General features: G+C 52.4%; 1 protein-coding gene across 1 annotated transcript in view; it reads right to left on the bottom strand.

Annotated features, from left to right (window-relative positions):
* Positions 1–25885, bottom strand: part of FHDC1 (FH2 domain containing 1) — a 55271-nt gene that overhangs the window by 11135 nt on the left and 18251 nt on the right. The window contains exons 5-11 of the mRNA XM_027772557.1: positions 19261–19322; positions 18581–18683; positions 10811–10896; positions 10625–10725; positions 6502–6572; positions 6300–6407; positions 2688–2758 (exon numbers count right to left, since the gene is read on the bottom strand). Of these exons, the coding sequence (XP_027628358.1) occupies positions 2688–2758; positions 6300–6407; positions 6502–6572; positions 10625–10725; positions 10811–10896; positions 18581–18683; positions 19261–19322 (602 nt within the window). The remainder of the gene's footprint in view (positions 1–2687; positions 2759–6299; positions 6408–6501; positions 6573–10624; positions 10726–10810; positions 10897–18580; positions 18684–19260; positions 19323–25885) is intronic.

Raw genomic sequence — 25885 nt, 5'->3', positions numbered from 1 at the left:
GCTTTCTCACTTTTCCCCCTTCTCTGTCTCTATCGCTTTCCAGCAAGGCCATGTGCCCTATGGCAAAAACATGAAAACATAACACAAAAACTGAAAGCCAGAGCTGGCCCCGTAGCCTAATGGTTAAGGGGGCTGGATCCCACATGGCCGATCAGTTCAAGAGGCCTGAAACACGTGCCTAGTACGGGCCCCAAGCCCTGAGAAGACTAAGACATGGAGGAGAAAGGATGGTGACATGAAAGGGTGCTTTTCCCCTTTTTGACCTTCTCCTTCTCTCTAGTGAGCACACGTGACCTTTGGCAAGTGTAAAAAAAAAAAAAAAAAAAAAGAATCCGTTTTCCCTTCTGATGGTTCGATCACGTTTCCCACCGTCGTGAGCCCCGGGCACCCGTCTGAGAGCTGTCTGCACTCCACAAGTCTCTCCTTCCACTTCAGATAAACAAACCTGCCTGAACGGGGCTTTTCTGAGACAGTATTTAGCTAAGGTTCCCATCGAATTCTAACCAGAAATACCAGTTTGAAAGGGTCACCTCCGGTCCACACGGTGGTTCGCACTGGTAGACGCTGCTGCTCAGCAGGCGAGGCCACGGGGAGGCCCGGCTTGATTCCTGGCCCACCCTACTGGGTGTGGCAGTGCGTGCCAGGGGTCCCACTGCTCAGAAAGCTGAAGCAGGGGGATTGTGACGGAGTGAGAGCCTGTCTATTTTTTTTAAAAAGTATGTTCTCTCCTAACTCTCTTAGCAGCCAGGTCTCTAACTGTCTCTATACCAGTCAGGAAAAAAATTTCCAAATTTCACTGATAATTCAGGAACAAAACAGCTCATCTCTTAGAAGAAGCAGGCCGTTCTTTCTGGAGAACAGGCTGGTGACACGTAAAGGATTTATGAACTGCCGACGCCTTGGAACAGACAGCCCGACTGCGGGAAACACGCGTGCCCTGTGGCAATGCTGGCAACAGGGGACGGTGAGCCGGGGTCCTCAGTCTACAGTTGGTGGCTGCCATGGTGCGTAGGTAAATGGCATGCCCTGGGCCGGCATCCACAGCTGGGGCTGGGCAGGCTCACAAGGGCCAGCTGGGCCATCTCTTCCCCTCTCCCCATTCTGGACCTCGGGAGGTGCCTTGAAATCAACCATGGTGGCAGTTTCTATTTTCAACCACTGGAAGGCACATGGGCTCACTAGAGAGGGGCTTAAGAAGCACCCCTGGATGAGGCATGGTCACACCACAATCCTTTTTCCTCCGTGTCTTCCCACAGGATCCTGGGCACCCACTCCTATTCACCCATCTCAAGCTGCTGGGCCGGTGGCACCCACTCCTATTCACCCATCTCAAGCTGCCGGGCCGGTGTTCAAATCGTGGTCAGCCATGTGTGATCTGACTCTCTTAACCACTGTGCCACAGAGCCAGACCTACAGGGACAGGGTTTGTTTGTTTTTTAATTATTTTATTTAACTTTACTTATTTTACTTTGACCACAGGGGGACAGAGTAAGAAAGAGAGAGAAGAAAGTGAAAAAGCAAGCCGCCAGGTCTGGGAATTGAACTGCAATCAGCTATGTGGAAGTCCAGTGCCCTTAACCACCACGCCACCTGCTGGCCTCTGATAACAGTGTTTAATGGCATGAAAAGCAGCAAACACTACAAAGTAGGACTTTTTTTTTTTTTTGAAGAGCTGGTTGCCTGAGATGTATCACACAATGCATGATTATAAATTATACATTTAAAAGCACAAAACTCAAAATATCACGTACACACAGGCTATGGGCAGGGCAGTCCTTATCTGAAACACAAGGGACCAGAAGTGTTCTGGATTTCAGATTTTTGGGGGATCTCAGAATATTTGAGATACAAAATAATATATCTTCAGGCTGGAACCCAAGACTAAACACAAAATTCATCGCCATTTCCTATACACGTCATGCACACATAGCAGGAAGGTAATTCCATACAATATTTTTGTATTGCAATGTTTTGACCGTAACACATCACATGAGATCAGGTATAGAATCTTTCATTGTGGCACCACATTGGTGCTTGAAAAGGTTGGGATTTAGAAGCAGTTTGGATTTTGCATTTTGGAATGCTCAACCTGCAGAATTACATTAAAAGACAAAGCTCTGTTAGGCTCAGAAGTTAATTGGAGTGATGTAAACAGAGCTTAATGTTCGGTAGACACCTTCTCTGTAATGTTGAGTGACTAATTGAAAATAAAATCCTTTCACGGTTGTTGGTCTGGCTCCAACCCCTTTTAATGCAATAGAAAATAAATACTCCACGGGAAATTCTACAAGGAATTAGAGGTGGACAGCCCGGAGAGTTTGACAGTTGATGGATGCACACCAACTCCCAAAGTGTGTTGTTTGAGCTGCATTTTTTGGGTGTGGAGGGATTTGAAGTTCTTAATCCGTATTTTTATAATGCTGATGATATCCATTAGAATAGATTGAAGGAGGTTTTTTTGGTTTAAAAATAAACATTAAAAAAATGTCAGAATCCCCAAGTTGCAGAGGTTACACACAGACTTCTGGAAAACAAATGGAGAGAAGACCTAGAAGTTCAACTGGACACCCTTTCTAATGTCCAGACTTGCATCCGAAAGTTGTCACTGTTCATCGCCTTTCTGAGGAGGGCAGGTGACCAAACAAACCCCAAACCCTCACACTTCACCGCCAAGTTTCCTCACTTACCTAGCAGCCTCCTGGACATGCTGCAGTTTTTCTGAAAAGTTTAGAAGAACGGCATCTTTCTTTTGGGCTTCCTGAAAGAAATGCGCAACTGTCTCTTACCGTATGGATAGAACTAGAAGAAAACAATTTTAGCACATTGCCAGAAACTATATGCCTTTGCCAGAGAGATGGAGAGACAGAGAGAGGGAGAGGGAGAAGAGCACCCCCGCTGGGGTACGGTCAGGCACAATCCCCCTCCTCGGTTTCCCCGTGCCGTCAGGACCTAGGGCATGCATTCACGTGTCTGCCATGTCTCCCAAGTTACCAGGGCCACGATTTGAACTTCAGTTGGCCATGTGGGGTCCAGTTCTTTTAACCATTAAGCCATGGGGTTGGCCCCAAAACAATTTTCTTAGAGCCTAAAGAAACCTCAAAAGACACGGCTCGTCTTTTTTTTTTTTTTTTTTTTACATTTTTTTATAAGAGAGATTTCTCTACAGAGCATGTGCACTTGCCAATGAGACAGAGAGAGAGAAAGTGAGAAATCAACCCCCAGCAGGGATGGCCATGCCGCAATCTCTTCTCCATTCTCTTCTCGGGATCTTGGGCACACACGCATACGCGCCTGGCATGAAATTTAAGTTACAGGGTCAGGACTCAAACTGTGGTCAACTGCATGGGAGTCCAGCGACATAACCATTATACCATCTACTGGTCCCATTGCTCCTCTTTTTAAGCTAGATGCATTCAAAGCAATTCATTGAGGCGTGAACCAATGTTCTCAGTGAGGTTTACCAGAACTCCCTGAGCTCAAGACACATTTTTGTTCCCAGAGCAATTGATCTGGACACGCAATACCGCGTGTGCTCAATGGGAGGCGGCAGCTCAGCAGGGCCCTCAGAGAATCCAACCTGTCCTGCCTGTATAGCACCTGTCCACGGAGGTCTGCGCATGGCCGAGATGCCGTCAGCGGCTAAACCAGTTCGCAAACTCAGTCTAACCAGAGGTGCACAAGCCACGGAGGCAGCTGGATTCTTCGCCTGTTTGGAGGGTGAGAGTTAGGCAGGTGGGCAGAGAACAATTACGGACCCCAGGGGCTTCCCCGCAGGGGCAGGGACCGTGTCACCCAGAGCGACTACACGCAGGGACCTGGAAAACTCTGCCAAAATACAAGGGGACTGCAAAAGTTCATAGAAAAATACAATTAAGGTCTGAGTTTATTTGGGTGTGAAAAAAAAAAAGGAAAACCATGCATTTAAAAAAAATATATGTACTCCCCATAAACTTTCTGAAGACCCTCCTTCTTGGCCAGGCCCTGTAGACTAGAGGTTTAGGGAGCCAGATCCCACATGGCCAACTGTGGTTTGAATCCCAACCCTGACAGCTTGAAAATCATGCCTGATGGGACCAGCAGTTAGCGTAATGGCTATGTCACTGGACTCCCACGTAGTCAATAGCGATTCGAGTCCTGGACCAGGCGGCTTAAAACTCATGCCAGGCGCGTGTGCATGTGTGCCCAAGATCCCGAGAGGAGAATGGAGGAGAAGAGATTGCGACGTGGCCATCCCCCCTGGGGGGTGATTCTCGCTTTCTGTCTCTCTGTCTCTCTCTGTCTGTCTGGTGAGTGCACGCACCCTATAACAAAAACCTCTCCAAAAGAAGAAAAGCAAAGAGAAGAGCAGAGGAGAAGGAGAGAGACAAGAAAGAAGGAAAGGGAGAGGAGAGGAGAGGAGAGAAGAGAAGAGAAGAGAAGAGAAGAGAAGAGAAGAGAAGAGAAGAGAAGAGAAGAGAAGAGAGAGAAGAGAAGAGGAAAGGAAAGGAAAGGAAAGAAAAGAAAAGAGAAATGATGCCTGGCACACGCACACAAATCCCGGGACGGAGAAAGGGGCTGTGGCATGAACACACTCCTCTGGGTGTGCTTTCTCCCCCTCCCTCCAGCGAGCACACGTGCCCTCTGGCAATGGAAAAACAAAAACAAAACAAAACAAAGACAAGACCCTCATCTAGTGTCTGTAACCAATGCTAGAGAAGAAGCACGTTTTCTCCTTTAATGCCCCCAGAGTGAGCTTTTCAGTGCCTCTGGAAGAACAGCACCGTCACAGATGGCCATTCACGTGGGCGTCCTCCGTGCCAGACGCTGAGCTGAGCACTGGCGGAGTCGCCTCCTGCCCCGCCCGCTCCCCCGGCCTGAGCTCCGCGATGGCTGTCCCCAGCAGATGAGCAGATGCTGAGAAGCTGCCCAATGAAGGTCCAGCTAAGACAGGGCGGGCAGGACCTCCCGTCCACCCCACACTGAAGCTCCCATTGGAAACAAGCGTGCAACACACTTCCTCCTGGTGGCGCTGAAGAGCCGGTCCCGGTGTCACGGGAACAGGGGACTCGGTGAGGGATGCATGAATTGGGACAGGCAGTGGAAATCGTTGAACCACAAAGAGGTGACTGGCCCGGTGGGTCTGTCACTCTGGACCCAGCTACCTCGATGTTTTCCAGTCAAAAAAGGAAGCAAAACAGCCAACCATGGGCACAGCGGTGACGCAATGCTCGGTGATGCTGAGCCACCCAGGACACGTGGGCTCGTGTCCTGAGGCCTCCCCGCACGTGCCTGGGCCCCGTGCTCGGCCATGACTCTGGCCGGCGGAGGCCGGGGTGGACTGCAGCAGGAGGGTCTACTGGGGTGTCCTCTCCCTCTCTCTCTGTCCCACGATCATGGAAGAAAGAAATAAACTTTAAAAAGAACCTTTAAAAAGACACCATCAGGGGGCCAGCAGGTGGCCTGGTGGTTAAGGGCATTGGACTCCCACACGGTCGACTGCGGTTCGAGTCCTGGACTGGCAACTTGCTTTCTCTCTCCCTCTCTCTCTCCCTCTCACTCTGTCCCTCTCTGGTCAAATTAAAAATAAATAAGTAAATAAAGTTAAATAAAATAGTTCTTAAACAAACAAACAAAAAGTACCTGTTTCTGTAGCTATTTCTCGTAAATGAAATAAACTGTAAATGCTTAAAAAAAAAAAAAGCAGCAATGTCCATAGTCAGACCCAGGCCCCTGCGGGCACCGAGGCCTTCACGCACGGTTCGTGGAGGGGAGAGGAGCGTGGTCTTTATACAAAACGGGCCACAAGTAGAGCCAGCCTGCCACCAGCAAGGGCTCAGTGCCAGTCCTCTGCCCTCCCTCCCTGCACCCATCGCCCTCAACTGTCACCAAACAGTAGAGCCAACTGCCACCAAGATGCGTCCCTGCTTCCACATCTCTCTGCACTCCTCCCTAGCTCCACGGCGCCTCACTTCCCTAAAGCAAAAACAAAAAGCCTGGAGTGCCATTAGCCTCAGCACACACTCTCCTGGGCTCCTGCCGGGAAAGCAGGAAACCCAAATTCCCCCTCTTGGACCTCGGAACCCTTCCAAGCCACCTCCCTTCCCCAGCCTCCCTGCCTGCCTCCCCACTCCCAGCAGCCCCACGAGCCCCCGGTGCAACCCAACTCAGGGATTTGCGTGTGGAGCTTCCGCACCCAGACCCTGCCTGGAACCTGTCGGCCCTCACCTAACGCTGTGGGACACTACCTCACCTCTGGAGAAAACATCACCGCCTCCAGGAGGGATGCCTACGCGCCCTCTGTATTAATCATGGCCACATACCTGTGCAACAAAATGCAGGAGGTTCATCCCTGGCTTGTTGGCTTTTGTGTCTGCCAATTTGAGCAAAGAAGACAGTTTAAATCCCACCGCATTGCCAGCATACCCTCCCTAAAGAAGACAAAGCAAGAGAAAAAGCGGGAGTGTTAAACCTTCAGAAAGACAAAGCGGAGAACACAAGTCAATGGCTCTGGGTGTCACTTACGGCGTTCATGATGTTGCCGGCCTGCAGCACCAGGTGCAGGATGGAGTGGAGCTCCTCGCAGGTCATCAGCTCTAGAGAAGAACACAGCAGGGCACCTTAGAGGAGCCTGCGGCTCCGGGCCGGCAGGGCAGGGGTGTCTAACACAGGCGCTAACCCTAACCTGTACTCAGAGGCCGGGACGCACGCAGCCCGCTGTGCAGTGCACCTGGGGCAGCCTTTGGTCCTGGGAGACCACGCTGGAGTGCTTAACGGAGAATCGAACACGCGACAGAGAAAGGACCTCAGTAGTTCCATACAGAACACCTTCAGGCAGTGGAAAATACCAAAGAAGAATGAAAAGGCATTCATTCACCCTGTAGTTCTTTTTTTCTTTTTCTTTTTCCTTTTTTTTTTTTTTTTTTGGAGAGGTTTTTGCTACAGGGCGCATGCACTGGCCAGAGAGACAGAGAGATAGGGAGTAAGAAATCACCTCCCGGGGGGGATGGCCACGCCACAATCCCTTCTCCTCCATTCTCCTCTCGGGATCTTGGGCACGCATGCACATGTGCCCAGCGTGAGTTTAAGTCACTGGGTCCAGGACTTGAACTGCGATCGGCTACATGGGAGTCCAGCGACATAGCCATTACGCTAACTGCTGGTCCCTCAGCAATTATTTCTTTAACTTTTCTCCTGTATGTCCACTGGGCTTTGAGGCTATGTTTCTGGATTATGAAAACCAACAGCAAGCAATGTTTTGCTTACCCAATGAGTAAGGAAGAGATAAAAAATAAACACGCTGGGATGACATGTAAATAACTTGCAAAACACCAGCCCTCAGGGCCCGAGCACTCAGAGGATCTCCCCACGTGACTCAAAGCTCCGCATTGCATCTGGGTTGGCTGAAGGCCTCAAAAGGGGACTTACAGTAACTAGCTCTTTAGTCTAAAGGAAACAAAATTTTAACACTTTCAAATATTTGAAAAGCTACAAAGGAAAGCCGACTATTAGAATTATGGTGTCTAGTAATAATAAAGTGTGGTATTTGCCAGTTAATATTCTCCACCGAGTCTAGAGTTACGTTCGAAAACTCAGGTTTGGATCCCTGCCGATGCTGCGTTATCTGACGAGGCCAGCCGGGAAGGGTAACCAGATAAGAAACCTCCCGCGCCCACCAGTGTGCATTGCTCAATGTGAAAACACACTCTCTCCTCTCTATTTGAGCGGGAAGAACACTCCTTCCAAAGTGGCTGCAATTGTCCTTGGGTGGGAAGACATTTTAAAGGGCGTCTGTATTCAAAGGGAAAAAATCTGTTTCATTCCTAGTGTCTTCTCTAAAATGAGAACAATACGATGGGCTGGAAAGAAAACTTCAGTCCGGGCCAGAGCAGCTGACGGGAACACTGCACAGAACTAGACATGCAGAAAATGACCGAGGGGAAACGGGCTGGGGGGATGAAGGCTGGGGGACCTGGGGGTCCGCGGTGCCGAGAGGCTTGGGAGGAGCAGGCAGCTGCTGTCTGAGCGCTGTAGATGCCAGAGAGCAGCACCCCGGCCCTCAGGCCTGGAAACACCAGCAGCTGACAGCAGTCCCCAGGCCCGCGGCCACCTTCACAGAGAAATGATGCACTGGCCCCCCTCAAGCCCAAGCAGCCCACCAGACGTCGGAGTCTGGAGCAGAAGAGGGGAGTGGGGGCACCACAGAACAGAACACGGGCCACCTGGCCTGACTCACACGGCAGGTGCTGGAGGGGACACTGCTCCTGACATGCAGCCACCCACATGGGCCAGGGTGGGACAGCAGCTGACCTAGGGCCCCAGCCTGGTGCATGCATACACACACACACACACACACACACACATTCACATACGCACACATACACTGCACACACAGACACACATGCCTCGCAGACAGACACATCACACACACAGGCCGGGGGGGACAGCAACAGACCCAGGGCCCCAGCCTGGTGCATGCACACACACACACACACCCCACCATACACACACACTCACACATACACTCTCACCACCATACACACACATACACTGCACACACACTGCACTCAAATACAGTGCACACACACACACGCAGGCCAGGGCAGGACAGCAGCTGACCCAGGGCCCCAGCCTGGTGCATGCACACACACACACACCCTACACACACAACACAAACACACATTCACATACACACACATACACTGCACACACAGACATACATGCCTCACACACAGACACATCACACACACAGGCCGGGGGGGGGAACAGCAACTGACCCAGGGCCCCAGCCTGGTGCATACACACACACACACACACACACACACACCACCACCACCATACACACACATACACTGCACACACACTGCACTCAAATCAGTGCGCACACACACACATATACACTCTCATACACACACACCACCATCCACATACACACATTGCATGCACAGACACATATCCCTCACACACAGACACTGCACCCAAATACAGTGCACACACGCACACACACCATGCATACACAGACACGCACTCCTCACACACAAGACACATCACACACACAGGCCAGGGCAGGCCAGCAACTGACCCAGGGCCCCAGCCTGGTGCATGCACACACACACATACCCTACACACACAGATATACAGGACTCACAGACACTGCACACCCAACACACTACACACAGCCCCAACAACCGCACAGACACACCACACACATACACCAGACACCATACACGCACCTAGACACATCACATACTCAGAACACAAGATACGACACACTGCACACACAGAGACACACCACACACACCGCAAACTGAGCACAATGTATGGATACACCACACATGCCACACATACCCACACAGACACCCCACACACCTGACACGTCACACATACACACACGCTACACACGCGCCACACACACACATTTTACATACACATGCACAGACACTACACGTGTACCACACTCAACATATCACATACACGCCACGTACCACACACACACACCCCAGCATGATTACATACCACACCCCACACACACACATCCACACAGAGAGTACCCCAGCAGAGGAGTAGGGGTGATGGCAACCACAGAGGAGCAGGGGTGATGGCCACCACAGAGGAGCAGGGGTGATGGCCACCACAGAGGAGCAGGGGTGATGGCCACCACAGAGGAGCAGGGGTGATGGCCACCACAGAGGAGCAGGGGTGATGGCCACCACAGAGGAGCAGGGGTGATGGCCACCACAGAGGAGCAGGGGTGATGGCCACCACAGAGGAGCAGGGGTGATGGCCACCACAGAGGAGCAGGGGTGATGGCCACCACAGAGGAGCAGGGGTGATGGCCACCACAGAGGAGCAGGGGTGATGGCCACCACAGAGGAGCAGGGGTGATGGCCACCACAGAGGAGCAGGGGTGATGGCCACCACAGAGGAGCAGGGGTGATGGCCACCACAGAGGAGCAGGGGTGATGGCCACCACAGAGGAGCAGGGGTGATGGCCACCACAGAGGAGCAGGGGTGATGGCCACCACAGAGGAGCAGGGGTGATGGCCACCACAGAGGAGCAGGGGTGATGGCCACCACAGAGGAGCAGGGGTGATGGCCACCACAGAGGAGCAGGGGTGATGGCCACCACAGAGGAGCAGGGGTGATGGCCACCACAGAGGAGCAGGGGTGATGGCCACCACAGAGGAGCAGGGGTGATGGCCACCACAGAGGAGCAGGGGTGATGGCCACCACAGAGGAGCAGGGGTGATGGCCACCACAGAGGAGCAGGGGTGATGGCCACCACAGAGGAGCAGGGGTGATGGCCACCACAGAGGAGCAGGGGTGATGGCCACCACAGAGGAGCAGGGGTGGTCGCAGCCAGGAGAGGAGCAGGGGTGATGGCAACCAGCAGAATTTCCTCTGAAGCCTGAGACTGAGAGGAAAGGAACTTTCTTTCACAGGGGGATAATTTGCAAGTCTGCATCCATTAGGGGCGAAGTAAATAGAAATAAACCTCAAATGCATCTTAGGAACGCCTCACTCCCCTTTGGTGATCTATCGAAAAAGGAACTTTCCATCCCTAACTTACAGGGAATTCTTTTACGGGAAATCAACTGCAGCTCACGTGACTAAGACGAATGGGGTGAGGGGCCGCGCACCCCCTTACCTTTTGTAGCCGTTCTTAAAATGGTTATATCTGTGTACAGAGAAGAACAAGAAGGTAAAAATTCCTTCTTTAGCACCATGGCTTCGATCCGAAGTGGATAGCTGAGAAATAAGAAGGAAGACTGTAGAATTGCGTGTCACTCGTTTGAAAAGGGGGCTCCGCAGAGAACGTTGAGCGGGGACTTACTTGGGCACCTGAATCAGACAGTGCAGGAAGGAGTCCGCCAGGGACAGTTTGGACACGTCACCGCTGAATGCCTTTAACTTCTTGACCTGGAAGACGGGTGGAAACGGGGTAGAGACAAAAACCACTTCGGGTTAAAATCTAAGATGAGGATAGTGAGGATGATTTCGGAGAGCTTTTTGTGATAGGACACACCATGCACACACATGTACCCAGAATGTTTTTCAAGCCACCAGGTCTGGGACACAACTGCACAGTTAGCCGTGTGGGATTCGGCTGCCCTAACCGCCAGTGTCACACGGACACTGTGTGAGACAGAGAATGTGAGGAATCAGCCCCCGGGAGGATGGCCATGCCACAGTCCCTTCTCCTCCATTCTCCTGGGATTTGGGGCATGCACATACACACGCCTGGCATGAGTGTTAAACCACCAGGTCAGGGACTTGAACCGCGGTCAACTATGTGGGAGTCCAATGACGTAACCATTACACTATCTGCTGGTCCCAACATGTAAGATTATTTTAAACATGCTGAGCCTGTGTGGATGCAAAGTCCAGGTCCCCACAGGAAGGAAAAATGGAGAAGAAGGAATGGCAGCATGACCACACCCCATCGAGGGGACTGCTTGCTCTCTTGCTCTCGCTCTCGCTCTCTGACAAGTGCGCACACCCTCTGGCAATGAAAAGATTATTCATTTCATCTTAGAATTCTAAGAAAATAGAATTTCAGTGCTAGATTCAAATGAACTAAAATGCAGATCTCAGACAGAAAGGGGACCCTTCCCATCGGCTGGGTCTACACAGCATATAACGGGGAAAACCAGTGTTATGTCCACGAATGCGGGAGTACAGCCCTGCACAAGCCAGACGGCTGGGGCCATGGGCATCCCAGGACGGCTCTGAAGGGACGGACTGAAAGAGATCGGTTCTAAGGATGAACGTTCTCTCTAAGCATCGGTCAGAAAGTGGGGTCGCTGGGAGAAGAGTGGACAGTCACTAAAGCGAGGTCCTTTCAGTTGTAAGTGAAAAAGGTCTTACTGAGTATTTTGGGTATAAAAACACTAACACTGGTCTCACACAGATTTTTGTTTTTCTTCTAATTTTGCCAGAGGGTACCTGTGCTTGTCTGAGAGACACAGAGAGAGAGAAAGAGAAAGGGCAGTGAGAAAGTCCACCCCTTGGGGGACAGCCACGCCACAATCCCTTCTCCATCTCTCCCTCCTTTCAGCATCCTGAGCGTGCACAACATACCCACAGCGTTTTACAAGCCGCCAGGTTCGGGACACGAACTGCACAGATAGCCAGGTGAGACCCAGTGAGCCACGCAGGGCTCCATTAGCCAGGTGGAACCCAGTTAGCCACGTGGGGCCCCGTTAGCCAGGTGGGACCCAGTTAGCCACGTGAGACCCAATTAGCCACGCGGGGCCCCATTAGCCAGGTGGGACCCAGTTAGCCACGTGGGGCCCAGTTAGCCACGTGGGACCCAGTTAGCCACGCGGGGCCCTGTTACCCAGGTGGGACCCAGTTAGCCAGGTGGGGCCCAGTTAGCCAGGTGGGATCCAGTTAGCCACGCGGGACCCCATTAGCCATGTGAGGCCCAGTTAGCCACGCGGGACCCCATTAGCCATGTGGGGCCCAGTTAGCCAGGCGGGACCCCATTAGCCACGTGGGATCCAGTTAGCCACGTGGGCTCCAGCTGCCCTAACTGCCAAGTCACTGGCTCTCCTGTTTGTGGCCAAATTCCCCGCCACGTGGGACAGCTTCAGAGGAAGGACTACGGTACCTTGTGAGCAGGCAGGGCTCTGCAAACGAGCCCCGCTTCGACAACAGGAAGGTCAGTGTTAGGCTTTCCCTTTGAGGGCCAGCCGGTCGTGTGGTGGTTGAGGTGCTGGACTCCCACACGGTCGACTGCAGTTCGAGCCCCGGACCTGAGTGCTTGCTTTCTCCCTCTCCCTCTCCCTCTCTCTCTCTAGTAAGCATATCCTGTAGCAAATTAAAAAATAATATCAATTGTGGGGCCGGCATGTGGCATGGTGGTTAAGGGTGCTGGACTCTCACATGGCCGACCATGGTTCAAGTCCCAGGCCTGGTGGCTTTCTCTCTCTCTCTCTCTCTCTCTGTCTGTCTCTCTGGTCAAATCATAATAATAGTGAATAAAATTAAATAAAATCATTCTTTAAAAAAATAAAAAATAATAGTAATGGCGAATAAAATGAAATAAATAATTCTTTAAAATAAAAAATATCTCCCTCTGAAAAGAGCAGGTAATAAACCAGTGTACACAGCAGAAGCCCATCTCTACACATTAGGGGATTCGATGCCCGTGTCCTCACCCCTCGCACACACACCCACACACACAGGAAAAGGACTAAGCAGTGCCGCAGGTGACTACCCTTTTCTTCTCCTCATTTTTATTTTCAACCTCAGCTACAGTGACCAAGCATTGGTTTTATTTGTTTGTTTGTTTTTATGTCTTGCCATAGGGCGCATGTGCTTGCTGGAGAGAGACAGAGACAGGGAAAGTGAGAAATTGCCCCCCAGAGAGGATGGCCACACCACAATCCCTTCTCCTCCATTCTCCTCTTGGGATCCTGGGCACCCACACACATGTGCCCGGTGTGAGTTTAAGCTACCAGGTCTGGGACTCGAACTGCAGTCAACTATGTGGGAGTCCAGTAACATAACCATTACACCATCTGCTGATTTCAATAAGCTAAGTTTTTAATACAAAAACAAATATTCCCTCAACTGTTGTTTAATAAAAGAAAAAGGAATTTTTATGTAGGTTTATAGCCGAACAGCTAGCAGGGTGGAGACACAGAGAAAGCTCACAAACCGCAGGCCTGCCCCACAGAGACAGCAGACCAGGGCCCCGGCCACACCACGCCTGCGTCGTCCCACAAGACTCCGTGGACTGTGAGCTCATGCTGTCAGCAGAGCTCAAGCTCTGTGAGCTCATGCTGGCCAGGGGGCATGTACCATGTTTATTATTCTTAGTAAAGTTTACTCTCTTCCACCCCCTGGATGACGACTAACATGGCTTTAGGGCCCTTGAACAATGGGAAGTGACATTTCAAAAGCAGAGCAGAAATATTTGCAGAGATCCACAAACTGAAATATCTTCCTCAACTATTTGAAAATATGAAATATAATAGCACAATTCACATCCTAATATTAGTTTTCAAGACTACTGGTTTTTACTTACAGAATTGTATTTTCTCTATATGTAAAGCTTAGAAGTGAATTTAGCATTTTTAAATAATTATTTAATTTTATTCATCGTATTACTGTTATTTTCATTTGACCAGAGAGAGAGAGACAGAGACAGAGATGGGGGGGGAGTGAGAAAACAAGCTGTTAGGTCTGGGACTCGAACCACAGTCAGCCATGTGGGAGTCCAGTACATGTAACCTCCATGCCACCTGCTGCCTCCAATTTTAGCGTTCTTAGCCTTACGATTTGTCAGAGGGCATGTGTGCTCACCAGAGCGAGACACAAGGACACAGAAGAGAGAAAGCACCCCAATGGGGCATGGTCATGCCATGACCCCTTGTCCTCCATTTCTCTATCTTGTTGGGATTTGGGGCATGTACACACATGTGCTCAGTGCATTTTTAAAGCTGGAAGGGCCGGGAATCGAACCATACTATTGGTTATGCGGGATCCAGCTCCTTTAGCCACCAGGCTGCAGTGCTGGCTCTAGTCAGGACCATCTGGCACTTCCGGTTTAGTGAAGTGCCTTGGTTCTGAATTGAGAAAGCCGTAGGATGAATTCTGATCCCTCCAAGAATGAGAGTTTTGCAACTGCCACCCAGGCGCGGGGACACAGGGCAACACTTCTGAACACACACACGGCCTGGTGTCTAAAGCATCCGAACAGGGCATGCTCAGTCCACTAGGTCAATTTTCTGTGAACCGCGAGCTACACCGTGAGCGAGGTTAAAAATGCACAAGGATCGCAGAGAGTCCTGCTGGAACCATGGTCTCTAATTTAAATGCCATGCAGACAGCTCTTTATTCTATTTCAAAACGAGATTTATGTTCATTAAGAGGGATTACCGGCCCTTGGCAGTGGCCGCGAAGGAGAAAGAGGTGAACAAACCCGGTAATTACTGTGCGTCCTCGTCCCTGTCATCACACAGCACTTACTAATCATGATTAGGCGTGATTCTGTTGGCTGAGGCCAAACTTGACGTTCATCATGCCCCCGCTGTGCCTATCACAACAGCAACAGCCACAAGCATGTCACCTAAGACGCAGGACACCAATGCACAGCCTCCTTGCCCAAGCTCTGCCCGCTCGGCCTTGCCATGGCAGGTCTGCCCACAGGCACCCACCCACAGGCCCCTGGGCTGGCCCCTGCAGCCAACCTCCCCGATGGAGAGTACCCAGGGGCTACTCCACCTGCTTCCACCTTCCAGCGCTGCACCCCAACACTACAGCGGACAGGGGAGCTTGCCAGGCCAGGAGGGCGGCTGCTGACAAGAGCACACCCCCAGGGGTTAATTGCAGGGCCCACCTCCTTCCTCTGCAAGTGGCTGACGCTCGCTCGCAGAGGAAGATTTAAGGGAAGAGGCACCAGCAGGGCAGTGAAAGATTTGTGGCGAGGAATCCCGACAGTGAATTACCCTTGGCTTTGCTTGGCCTGTGGGCTGGGCCGGCAGGAGAGAAGGCTGTTTCCGCCCCCAGGTTCCAGCACCCTGATAAGATTACAGGGCCATTATTCAAGGGACACTTGCTGACCCGGCATGCTGCAGCTCAGCGAGGTGCAGGAGAGGCCGAGGCCAGCGGTGGAGGCCAGCTTGCATAGCCTTTGCCCTCCCTTCCTCCGCAGGAGGCGGCCTCCGGGGGGGCAGAGAAGCAGGTCAGGTCCACCCCGCCTCTGTCACCTAGCCATCCTGTGACACCAGATGGGTGACACCTGACTTGCAAGCCTCGGTTTCCTGCTTGTAAATGAGGACTGACGGATGACGTCACACGAAGGCATGGCGGCTCTGACCGACCCTGGGGGCGGGCGCCGGGCTGAGCAGGCTCAGTACATTCTTGCCCCCGAACCCTGCCTTGTGCCTGGGACCTGCGTCCTTTCCTGTCTAAAATGAGCACAGGGCCTTCCCGTCCAGGCTCGGGCACGGAGGTCCCCACCTGCCATGTGGGGTTTGCCATGTCCCTGCCACATTCCCGAACCTCTCCTCCCGTCCTCATCCCCATCCTCCCACCTCTGTCGGGATTCTTCGGGTCTCCGACAGCCCCGGGTGCAGGTGGGGCCAGGGGCCACCAAGCCAGTCCGTCCTCAGAGGGAGGTGGTGCAGTGATAGGGCGGGGTGCCACCCAGCCCGGGGACTGTCAGGGTGTTCCTGCCCGGGGAAGCTCCGTGGCACTGGAGGGCGTGGTCACTGAGGCCAAGCGGCAATATAAACAGGGGGCCGTGACCTGCTGTCAGACACCCAGACGGAGGGTGACCCGCGCAGGAGGGTGGGTGTGGGGAGGAACGGCTGCTCCAGGAAGCAGGCAGGACCCCAACCCTCTGGCTAATCTCCAGGGACCCTGTGCCGGATGGGGGTGGGGGGAGAGGTCAGCGCACTGTGTGGGGACCAGGGCCCTGGGGACTGCAGGCAGCTGGGGTGGCGGACTCCTCGTCTCCCCCTGCACGTTCGCCTCTGAACTGTCCCACACAGCTCCAGAAACAGAGCTCTTTAGCACGGGAGCCGTGGGACAGCTCGTTTGCGTCTGTGGAAAATCCCTCTGCGTCTTTTAATCATCTCTGAATTTTAAGTGAGAAATGAAGACAGTAAGGACATTGGATTCGGCCCCCATCTTTTCCTGGCATGAAGCTGGCAACCGCCCAGCGCTCACTGAGTTAGAAATGTGAGCTTTTCAGAGCACTTTCACACGCGCTATCAAATCCGACCCTTACTTAAAGAAAAAAAAAAGATGAGGTCAGTTAGGAGTGGGATGGCCCCAAGGAGGAGTCCTAAGGAAAGGAATCTCCAAGTAGCAGTAAGATTCCAGAGCAACTAGATCTTTCTAAAACCCAAATGAGCCAAACCCTCTGCACACTCGCAAGCATTCTGGCACCCTCAGTCTCTGCAGAAGAGAAAGCGGAAGGCCGTCCAGCATGGCAGACCTGGGGCAAACCGTTAGTTCCACGTCCCTCTCCCTGAAGACCACTAACTAACATTAATAAATGTCATTAATTAATCATGGCCTTGGTCACTGACACTTCATTTGCAAACAGAAAACGAGAGCGAGCAGCCCAGGAGTATGACGAGAGACAGCTACAAGACCCTAAATCTGGCACAGGGAGTTTATCTTTTTTTTTTTTTTCTTCTTTTTAATATGCCAGAGGATATGCTTGCTCGCCAGAGAGAGGCAGAGAAAAGAGAAACCGAGAAGGAGAAAGCGTTCCCATGAGGCCTGGCCACGCTGCAATCCCATCTCCCCCACTCTCCTCTCGGGATTTAAGCACCGTGAGCGTCACGTCACAGGTGAGGAAGCCGAAGTTCACAGGAGCTGAGAGCCCTGCCCAAGATTCTCCATTTCGGTACAGCTCAGATTAGGTTCAGACTCCATAGCCCATGCTCATTCTAGCAGGGCATGTTTACTCAAAAAAAGTTTATTTACTTATCTCTTGCAGGAGAGAGACAGCACCCCCATGGGGTCTCCATGGCACCACCCACCTCTAGCTTTTAGCGGTCCTGGATCCTGGGCAAGTGTGTGCCCAGCGTACCGAAGGGGGTCCCTGGACTCGAACTGGGGACTTTCCCACGTGGGATTGCCTCACAGAGCATCGCATTTCACTGTGGTGCCACCATCTGGCTCCTTTTATATTTTATTTTTTGGAGAGGTTTTTTCGCTATAGGGCGCTTGCGCTCGCCAGACAGACAGAGAGAGACATAGAGACAGAAAGCAAGAAATCACCCCCCAGGGGGGATGGTCACGCCGCAATCCCTTCTCCTCCATTCTCCTCTCGGGATCTTGGGCACGCACGCACATGCGCCCGGCGTGAGTTTCAAGCCACCGGGTCCGGGATGCGAACCGTGGTCGACTACGTGGGAGTCCAGCGACATAGCCATTACGCTAACTGCTGGTTCCCATCTGGCTCCTTTTTAAGTTTACTTTTATTTATTTATTTCATGAGCAAGAGAGACACAGTGAGAGGGGCAGGGAGGCAGCGCCCCCCCCCCCAGGGGTCTTCATGCCACAACTGACCCCCAGCCTCAGCCAGCCCCGGATCACAGGCAAATGTGTACCCAGTGAGCTCAGGGAGAGCTCCAGATTCGAACCCGGAACCTCCCATCTGCGTCAGGCTTGCAGGGTGTCGCCCTTGCTGCCAGGCCCCACACAGTCGACTCTTTTTCTTTTTTCTCTCTTCTTTATGGGTTTTGCCATAGGGTGTGCACACTCACCAGAGAGACAGAGAGAGACGGTGAGAAGGAAAGTGAGGACTCACCCCCTGGGGAATGTCCACACTGCACTCCCTTCTCCTACACTCTTCTCCTAGGATTTGCGCCATGCACACACATACACCCGGCGTGAGTTTCAAGCCACCAGGTCTGGGATTCAAACCTCTGGGTCCAAGACTCGAACCACGGTCAGCCATGTGGGAGCCCAGCACCCTAACCACCGTGCCACCTGCTGGCCCCACATTCTACTTTCATGTGAGAAAACATGGGGTTCTGGGGGAGAGCGCCCTTCCCGTGTATTTCAACGCTCAGGAAAACACTAAGAGTGCATATCATGTCTGCCTCTAGAACTCAGGCGCCAAATTCCTCACCTCTTCCGACTCCGGCAGGAGCTTCAGGAACTCCCGCAGCGTCTCCGACCCATAGTGCTCGCTGCGGCCTTGATGGATGTCATCCACGATGCACTGGGGGGACCTGGGGAGAGACGATGCGTGTTCTGGGCACGGGGCTGGAGCCGAGAGAACCAGCCAGTGGGAACCCAGTCAGACCCCGCCACCTGCTGTCCTCGCTGCCTCCGGGCTGGCCGCAGTTCTGTGTGAGCGCTCACGTAGCCGGGACCCGGGGACACATAGCTCAGAGGGCCTTTCACCCTGACACCGCCTTGGGCATCCCAGAGGGGCTGAACGAGGCCATAGCCCCCGGGAGTCTTTTTAGGGGGGAAGAGAAACAATCACTTTGGTCTAATGGGAACCCCTCCTATTCTGGTGACCTCAGACCCAATTGGACTCATCAGCTGGTCACTAAAGGGGGGGGGGTCACCGAATGACTCTTGAAATCCCTCCCTCCCACAACAGGCTTGCGTGGATGCCCCAAGGCCGTTCTCCTGCGCTTTAAGTCACCAAGTTATGTTTTCACGAAGGAGAACAGGTGCATGACAGACCAGGACTCGTGGAGCGAGGTCTAAGAGGTCAGAGGGGATGAGGGATGACTTTCACTGGTCCAGGGCCGTGACCTTCAGCTGGGTCACACCCACACGGTGTGAAAAGCTTACTTCTTAAACTGCTTCAGAAAGATCCCGATGTTCATGCTCCGCTTTGCATCCAAGAGAGTAATCTGGAAATAAACGGGGACACGGGAAATTATGAACATACCAATGGAAAGAGCTGGGGAAAGGAGGGTGCTCGACTCCAGCAACGTGCAGGGCTAGCGTGCGAGAGAAGGCATCCTCAGCTGCACATCTGCTGCGGGATAGGATACGGACACAGCATCACCCCCACGTGTCTGCAGGGGGGTGCTACGTGCTTAACTGTCATCACGACACCTTGTCTACTTTAATATTGTATCGCTTTTACTATATGTACTTTTTTTGGCTTTTCAGAGGTTTCTTCTATAGGGCATGTGCCCTACGGAGCGAGAGAGAGAGAGAGACAGACAGACAGTGAGAGAAAAAGTGAGAAATCATTCCCCGGGGGAAGGCCATGCCGCAGTCCCTTCTCCTCTCAGGATTTTGGGCACGCACACGCACACGCACACGCGTCCAGCGTGTTTTCAAGCTGTCGGTCCCAGGCCATGAACCGCGCAGTTGGCCATGTGGGATCCAGCCTTCTCAATTACCATGCCACCAATAGGCCCCTTGATTTTTTTCTAAAAGAAAAAGCTTCGTTTTACTGAAAAAGACTACCCAAGTTTAGGTTCAATACCTCTTTGATGAGGAGGGTAAGAAAACGTCTTACGTATATTTACTCAAAATTTTACAAAGAAAAGCCTTGCCATATATATTTTACCCAGTCAAAGATGTATTTTTCTTCCATTTTAACATCTCTGGGATAAGCACGCATCTTACAACACATGGCATCTTTTTTATTATTTAATTAATTTGTTAATTTGACTCAAGAGAGAAAGCAAGTTGTCAGGTCCAGGATTCAAACTGCGGTTGGCCATGCGGGAGTCCGGAGCCTTCACCACCACGCCACCTGCCAGCCCCAGCATCTTTAGATGTAATGAAATATGGAATAGCTATTCTAACCCACCCTCAAAACAAGGGGCTACCACAGGCTTCGACTGCTGGGAAGCACTCCCTGGGGAGGGTTTCGTCAGAGCAGGAAGCAGCACCTCTCTGGCTGCTAGACCCCGGAGTCTTTCTGTCCTTCCTGTCGCAGGGTGCCAGGGTGCGTGCAGGAAGGAGACCGGGACGCTGAGGCCCTTCCACTTGTTTGGGATAAGGGGATCAGCTAGCATAGGAATGCTGTCAGGACGGAATTCCTTTCCAGATCTATGTGATCACAGTGAGCAGAGAATCGGGTTTCTGTAATCCCCACCTCTGGGCCTGCTTCTGAGTGAGTAAGAGGCACCAAGAGAGTTACCCAAGGTTCAAATCACTTCCTGGCCATAAGGTTAAATTTTTACAAGAGAATGGCTGTCGTCTTTTGAAGACTAATCTTGAACAATCACATTATTTACTAACCTAGGGTTTATTTCATATTAACACAATCACCTGCCAGCCATAAAATAAACTCCCAAGCTGGAAGAGCAGACCCTTGCTGGAATCCTACCCAGGGATGGCGTCTCAAATTCAGTGTGAAGGCAGAGGAGTGGAGAGGAGGGGAAAAGAAAGGGTGCGAATAAAACCCACAGAACCTAACACCTTTTAAACCAAAAAGAGGGAGGGATTTTGATTTATTAAGACAGAAAACGTTGTGTTTATTATAATTCATAACTTAAAAGACCACAAGTAAGAATGTGCATAGACTCTCTTTTTTTTGGAGAGGTTTTCGCTATAGGGCGCGTGCGCTCGCCAGACAGAGAGAGACAGAGAGACAGAAAGTGAGAAATCACCCCCCAGGGGGGATGGTCACGCCGCAATCCCTTCTCCTCCATTCTCCTCTTGGGATCTTGGGCACGTACGCACACACGCCCGGTGTGAGTTTTAAGCCACCGGCTCCGGGACGCCAACCGCGGTTGACTACGTGGGAGTCCAGTGACATAGCCAGTACGCTAACTGCTGGTTCCCTGCATATACTTTCTAAAATTTTATCAGAGGGCACATGGGCTTGCCAGAGAGAGAAAGAGACAGAGAGATGGAGACGCAGAGGGGGAGAGCACTCCCCATAGGGCCTGTTCACGCCACAATCCCCTCTCTCCAGCTCTCCCTCCTTTCACAGTTTGGGCACACACACACACACACACACACACACACACACACACACACACACACAACTAGATAAATGGTTCTCAAGTTGCCAGGTCTGGGACTCGAACCGTGGGGTCAGCCACGTGGGATCCAGCTGCCTTAATCGCCAGACCACAGAGCCAGCCCAGAACATGGAAATGCTATAGCTGCATATATACATAAAGAACATCCTCTGCCTGCACCTCTACCCAGAATGGGAAGCAACTTGTTTTGTATTTCTCTCATTAAATCACCACCTCCAGATTGGCCCAGCGGCATGTGTCTGTAATCCTAGCTACCGGGACCAGCAGTTAGCGCATACTAACTATGTCGCTGGACTCCCACGTAGTCAACCGCGGTTCACGTCCTGGACCTGGTGGCTTAAATTCACGCCAGGCGCGTGTGTGTGCACGCCCAAGATCCTGAGAGGAGAATAGAGGAGAAGGGATTGCAGTGTGGCCCTCCCCTCTGGGGGGTGATTTCTCGCTTTCTGTCTCTCTGTCTGTCTGGCGAGCACATGTGCCCTGTAGCAAAGACCTCTCCAAAAAAATTAAAAATTTTAAAAAATCCTAGCTACCAGGGAGGCTGAGGCAGGAGGATTGTGAGTTCGAGGCTGGCCTAGCAACAAAGGCTCTGTCTCTTTCATTTTTTGCTGTAGGACACATGCACTCACCAGAGAGAGACAGAGAGAGGGAAAGTGAGAAATCTCCCCAGGGGGGATGGCCACGCCACAATCCCTTCTCCGTCCTTCTCTCAGGGCTTCGAGTGTACGTGCACAGGCCAGGAGTGTTTTTCAAGCCTTTGGTCTGGGAAGCGTGCAGTTGGCCACGTGGGGTCCGGCCATCTTAACCACTGTGCCACCTGGCTGGCCCAACTCTCTCTCTTAAAAATAGAAACCATAAAGCCCGCCCCTCCTGCTACAGCTCGGCCGTCATGGAAGCTTCTTTCCAGGTCCCTCACAGCTCCATCCGTGTCCCGATCCTCCCCACCCTTTGGGGACTCCACACAAGGCCCGGGTCCATGGCTATCGGTGTTGGAAAGTCATGGAGGGCCAGCTGGTGGTGTGGAGTTGAAGATGGCCGAATCCCACACGGCCAACTGTGCAGTTCGAATCCCAGACCCAGTGACTTAAAACTCACACCAGGCGCACGAACACGCGTGCCCAAAATCCTGGGAGGAGAATGGGGGAGAAGGGATTGCTGTGTGGCCATCCCCCAGAGGGTGATTTCTCACCTTCTCACTTTCCCTGTCTCTCTGGTGAGCACATGTGTCCAACGGCAGAACTAAAGAAAAGAAAAGTTACGTCATGGAGAAAATTCCCCTTACTCTCCCTCATCCTTAGATAAGGAAGCCGGACCTCGGAGCTGTCGTCTTATAACTTCCCCAAAGCAGGCTGGAACCGGAACACTAGCCCGGGTCCCTCAGCTTCCCTTCCCTACAGGGCTGTGAGCTTGATACCTCCACTTCCTACAGAGACGCAGCCAGTGTCCCCACCCGCCTGGTGCTCCCGGGACGAGGGCGGAGGTATAGAAAGCAATCCGTGGTGCCTGGTCAGGTGCCCTGGTGACCCCAGAGCTGCACCCGCAGGATGGTAAATGGCGACCACGTTGTCACTGGGTAAGAGTCCCAGGAACCCCTCACGGGCCCTGCAGGCCCAGCCAAACGCGCTCTCACGGGGCACCTGCGGCCCCCAGGGGCAGTCGTCTCTGTGAGTAAGCGTGTTTCAGAAACCGGTCACCATGTGAGAGAACTCAGTGAGACTCCTAAGTTCGAAGCCCAGGCTGGCCACACCTGAGCACCGGCACTGGGTCCGAACAACACGCCATGAGCCACGAGAACGTGCCGGGGACGGTGCCGGGGACGTTGCTGGGCCGCCCGGCGGAGCTGCCACTTGCCCTTGGTTATCAGACGCCATCCTAGAGCAGGTGAAAGCGTTTGTTGCTGTCCTTTAAAGAGGGTTATCACTACACGTGTACATCGGCTTATCTCACTTCCCAAAGGCCTGCTGCCTCAAAGCCGGCCGCTCAGAAACAGATCCAAATTCCTGTGGGACTGGGTGGTGCTGGAGTCACAGCGGCCGGACAGGCTCGCCGTCTCCCGGTCCCGGGGTGAGCTGCCCCGGCTGGAGAACGGGCTGCGCCTCCTGCTTCCCTCCAGCCGGTTCCAACCCTAGCCCCTCACTTCTCCAGGGTGGGGGGCAGCTCGGCCATCGGCCACCGAGCTGGCAGACCAGGGAGCAGAACCAGCAGGTGACGTGAGGGCACACGGGCAGCTCCTTTCAAGGACTGCCTAGCAGGCGGTGAGGAGATCTGGCCCTGGTGACAAGTGCCCCATGATGGCCAGTGGCCAGGGTCATTCTGATACCCTCCGCGACACGGAGCCAGCAGCTCTGGGCTACTCCCCGAGGCTGTGCGTGGCTGTAGCACCCTCTTGCTAAAACCTCCGGTCATGAGCTCCCATTTTCCCATACAGGTCTTTGCTTTCTTTCCCTCCTCCCCCCTTTTTTTTCCTTTTTTTAATTGCCAAAGGACATATGCACTTGCCAGACAGAGGGAGAGGGAGAAAGCACCTCGTAACGGCCTTCAGTCACTGCAATCCCTTCCCTTCCATCACTCCACCTGCTGGGGCTTGGGGCATCACTCGGTGTGTTTTCCAAGCCACCAGGGTCAGGATTTGAACCACAGTCAGCCATGTGGGATCTGGCTTCCTTAACCACCAGGCCATGGGGTAGCCCACACCTTCTTCCTTTTTCTTTTTTTAGTGAGAGAGAGGCCTTTGCTATGGGGTGCATGTGCTCATCAGAGAGACAGAGAAAAACAGAACGTGAGAAATCACCCCCTTAGGGGGATGGCCATGCAGCAATCCCTTCTCCTCCAGGGATCTTGGGCACGTACACACACGGACATGCATGGTGTGAGTTTTAAGCCACTGGGTCTGGAACTCAAATCACAGTCAACTACATGGGAGTCCAGTGACGTAGCCATTATGCCATGTACTGGTCCAACATTCGTTCTAAGTTTAATCATTCCCAAACCCAAGTGTTCCCCACCTTCCAGCAACCCTTCCTTTAGTGCGCTATAACCCTTTCAAATTCCAAGCCAGCTCTGCCAGGCCAGGCCAGGCCAGGTCTGTCAGAGGCCCCTAGATTTCAAGGGGACACAAGCCCAACAGCAGCCCGTGCTGTAACGTGTGGAGGCCGTGCACTGGGCCGGGCTGGGCACGTCCACCTGGCACGTGGACCTATGACCTTTGACTCTGGACTGCAGCGGCTGCAGAGTGAGCTGGAAGTTCTCAGCGATCTTTGTTGGGCCACAGTGCTGAGTTGCAGCCTTCATACAAGAAAATCTACTGAGAGAAGAAAATAGCGCTGAAAATAGCACCACGCTTTGACTGAAAAAAGTACATGTAATACCTCCTCCCCTATGGAGATAACATGAAAATTTAAAATCACTCTGGGAAACCTCCCATGCACTGAAGTGGGCAAATCTGAACTACTTATCACACCTGAGTGCCGATGCCTGCAGGAGTCAGATTACCCCGCGGGACACGGTCATGTGACCTGACTTCTCCTCCTAGTGCGCTGTTTAGACAGACGTTAAAAATAAACATCTCGGGACCAGCAGACAGGGTAACGATTGCATCGCTGGATTCCCACGGAGTCGACTATGGTTCAAGTCCCAAACCCAGTGGCTTAAAACACACCAAGCGTATGTGTGTGTGTGCCCAAAGTCCCGAGAGGAGAATGGAGGAGAAAGGATTGCAGGGTAGCCATTCCCCTGGGGGTGATTTCTCACTTTCTGTCTGTCTCTCCAGTGAGGGCATGTCCGCTACAGCAAAAAACTCTTAAAAACAAAAAATAAAGAAAAATAAAGAAATAATAGACATCTCTGCCTGTAGGTGGCGGGGTGGTGAAGGGGTTGGACTCACGGGGCCAACCGCGGTTTCAGTCCCATGCCCGGTGGCTTGAAAATCATGCCAGGTGCATGTGCGTGCATGCCCAAATCCCAGAAGGGGAATGGAGGAATTGTGGTGTGGCCATCCCCCTCAGAGGGTAATTTCTCATTGTCTCTCTCACTGTCTCTCTCTCCCTCTCTCTGACAAGTGCACGCACCCTATGGCAAAAGCCTTAAAAATAATAATAATGTGATGATAATAATAATAATAATAATGATAAAAATAGGGACCAGCAGATGGTGTAGTGGTTACATCGTTAGACTGGCACATGGCCAACTATGGTTCGAGTCCTGGACCCAGCAGCTTGAAACTCATGCCAGGTATGTGTGCGTGCATGCGTGTGTGTGTGTGTGTGTGTGTGGGTGTGTACACAAAATTCCAAGAGGATAATAGAGGAGAAGGGATTGCAGCGTGGTCATCCCCGCTTGGGGGTGATTTCTCACTTTCTGTCTCTGTCTTTCTGGCGAGTGCATGGGCCCTGTAGCAACAAACAAACAAACAATTATTATTATTTTAATTTTAATCTTGACCAGAGAGAGAGAGAGAGAGGGGG

Source organism: Tupaia chinensis, unplaced genomic scaffold (assembly GCF_000334495.1).
Source record: "Tupaia chinensis unplaced genomic scaffold, TupChi_1.0 Scaffold000283_1, whole genome shotgun sequence".
In the NCBI taxonomy this organism is placed as follows: Eukaryota; Metazoa; Chordata; class Mammalia; order Scandentia; family Tupaiidae; genus Tupaia; species Tupaia belangeri.
The sequence above is the reverse complement of the archived record's forward strand: the minus strand, read 5'-3'. Positions and strand labels throughout refer to the sequence as shown.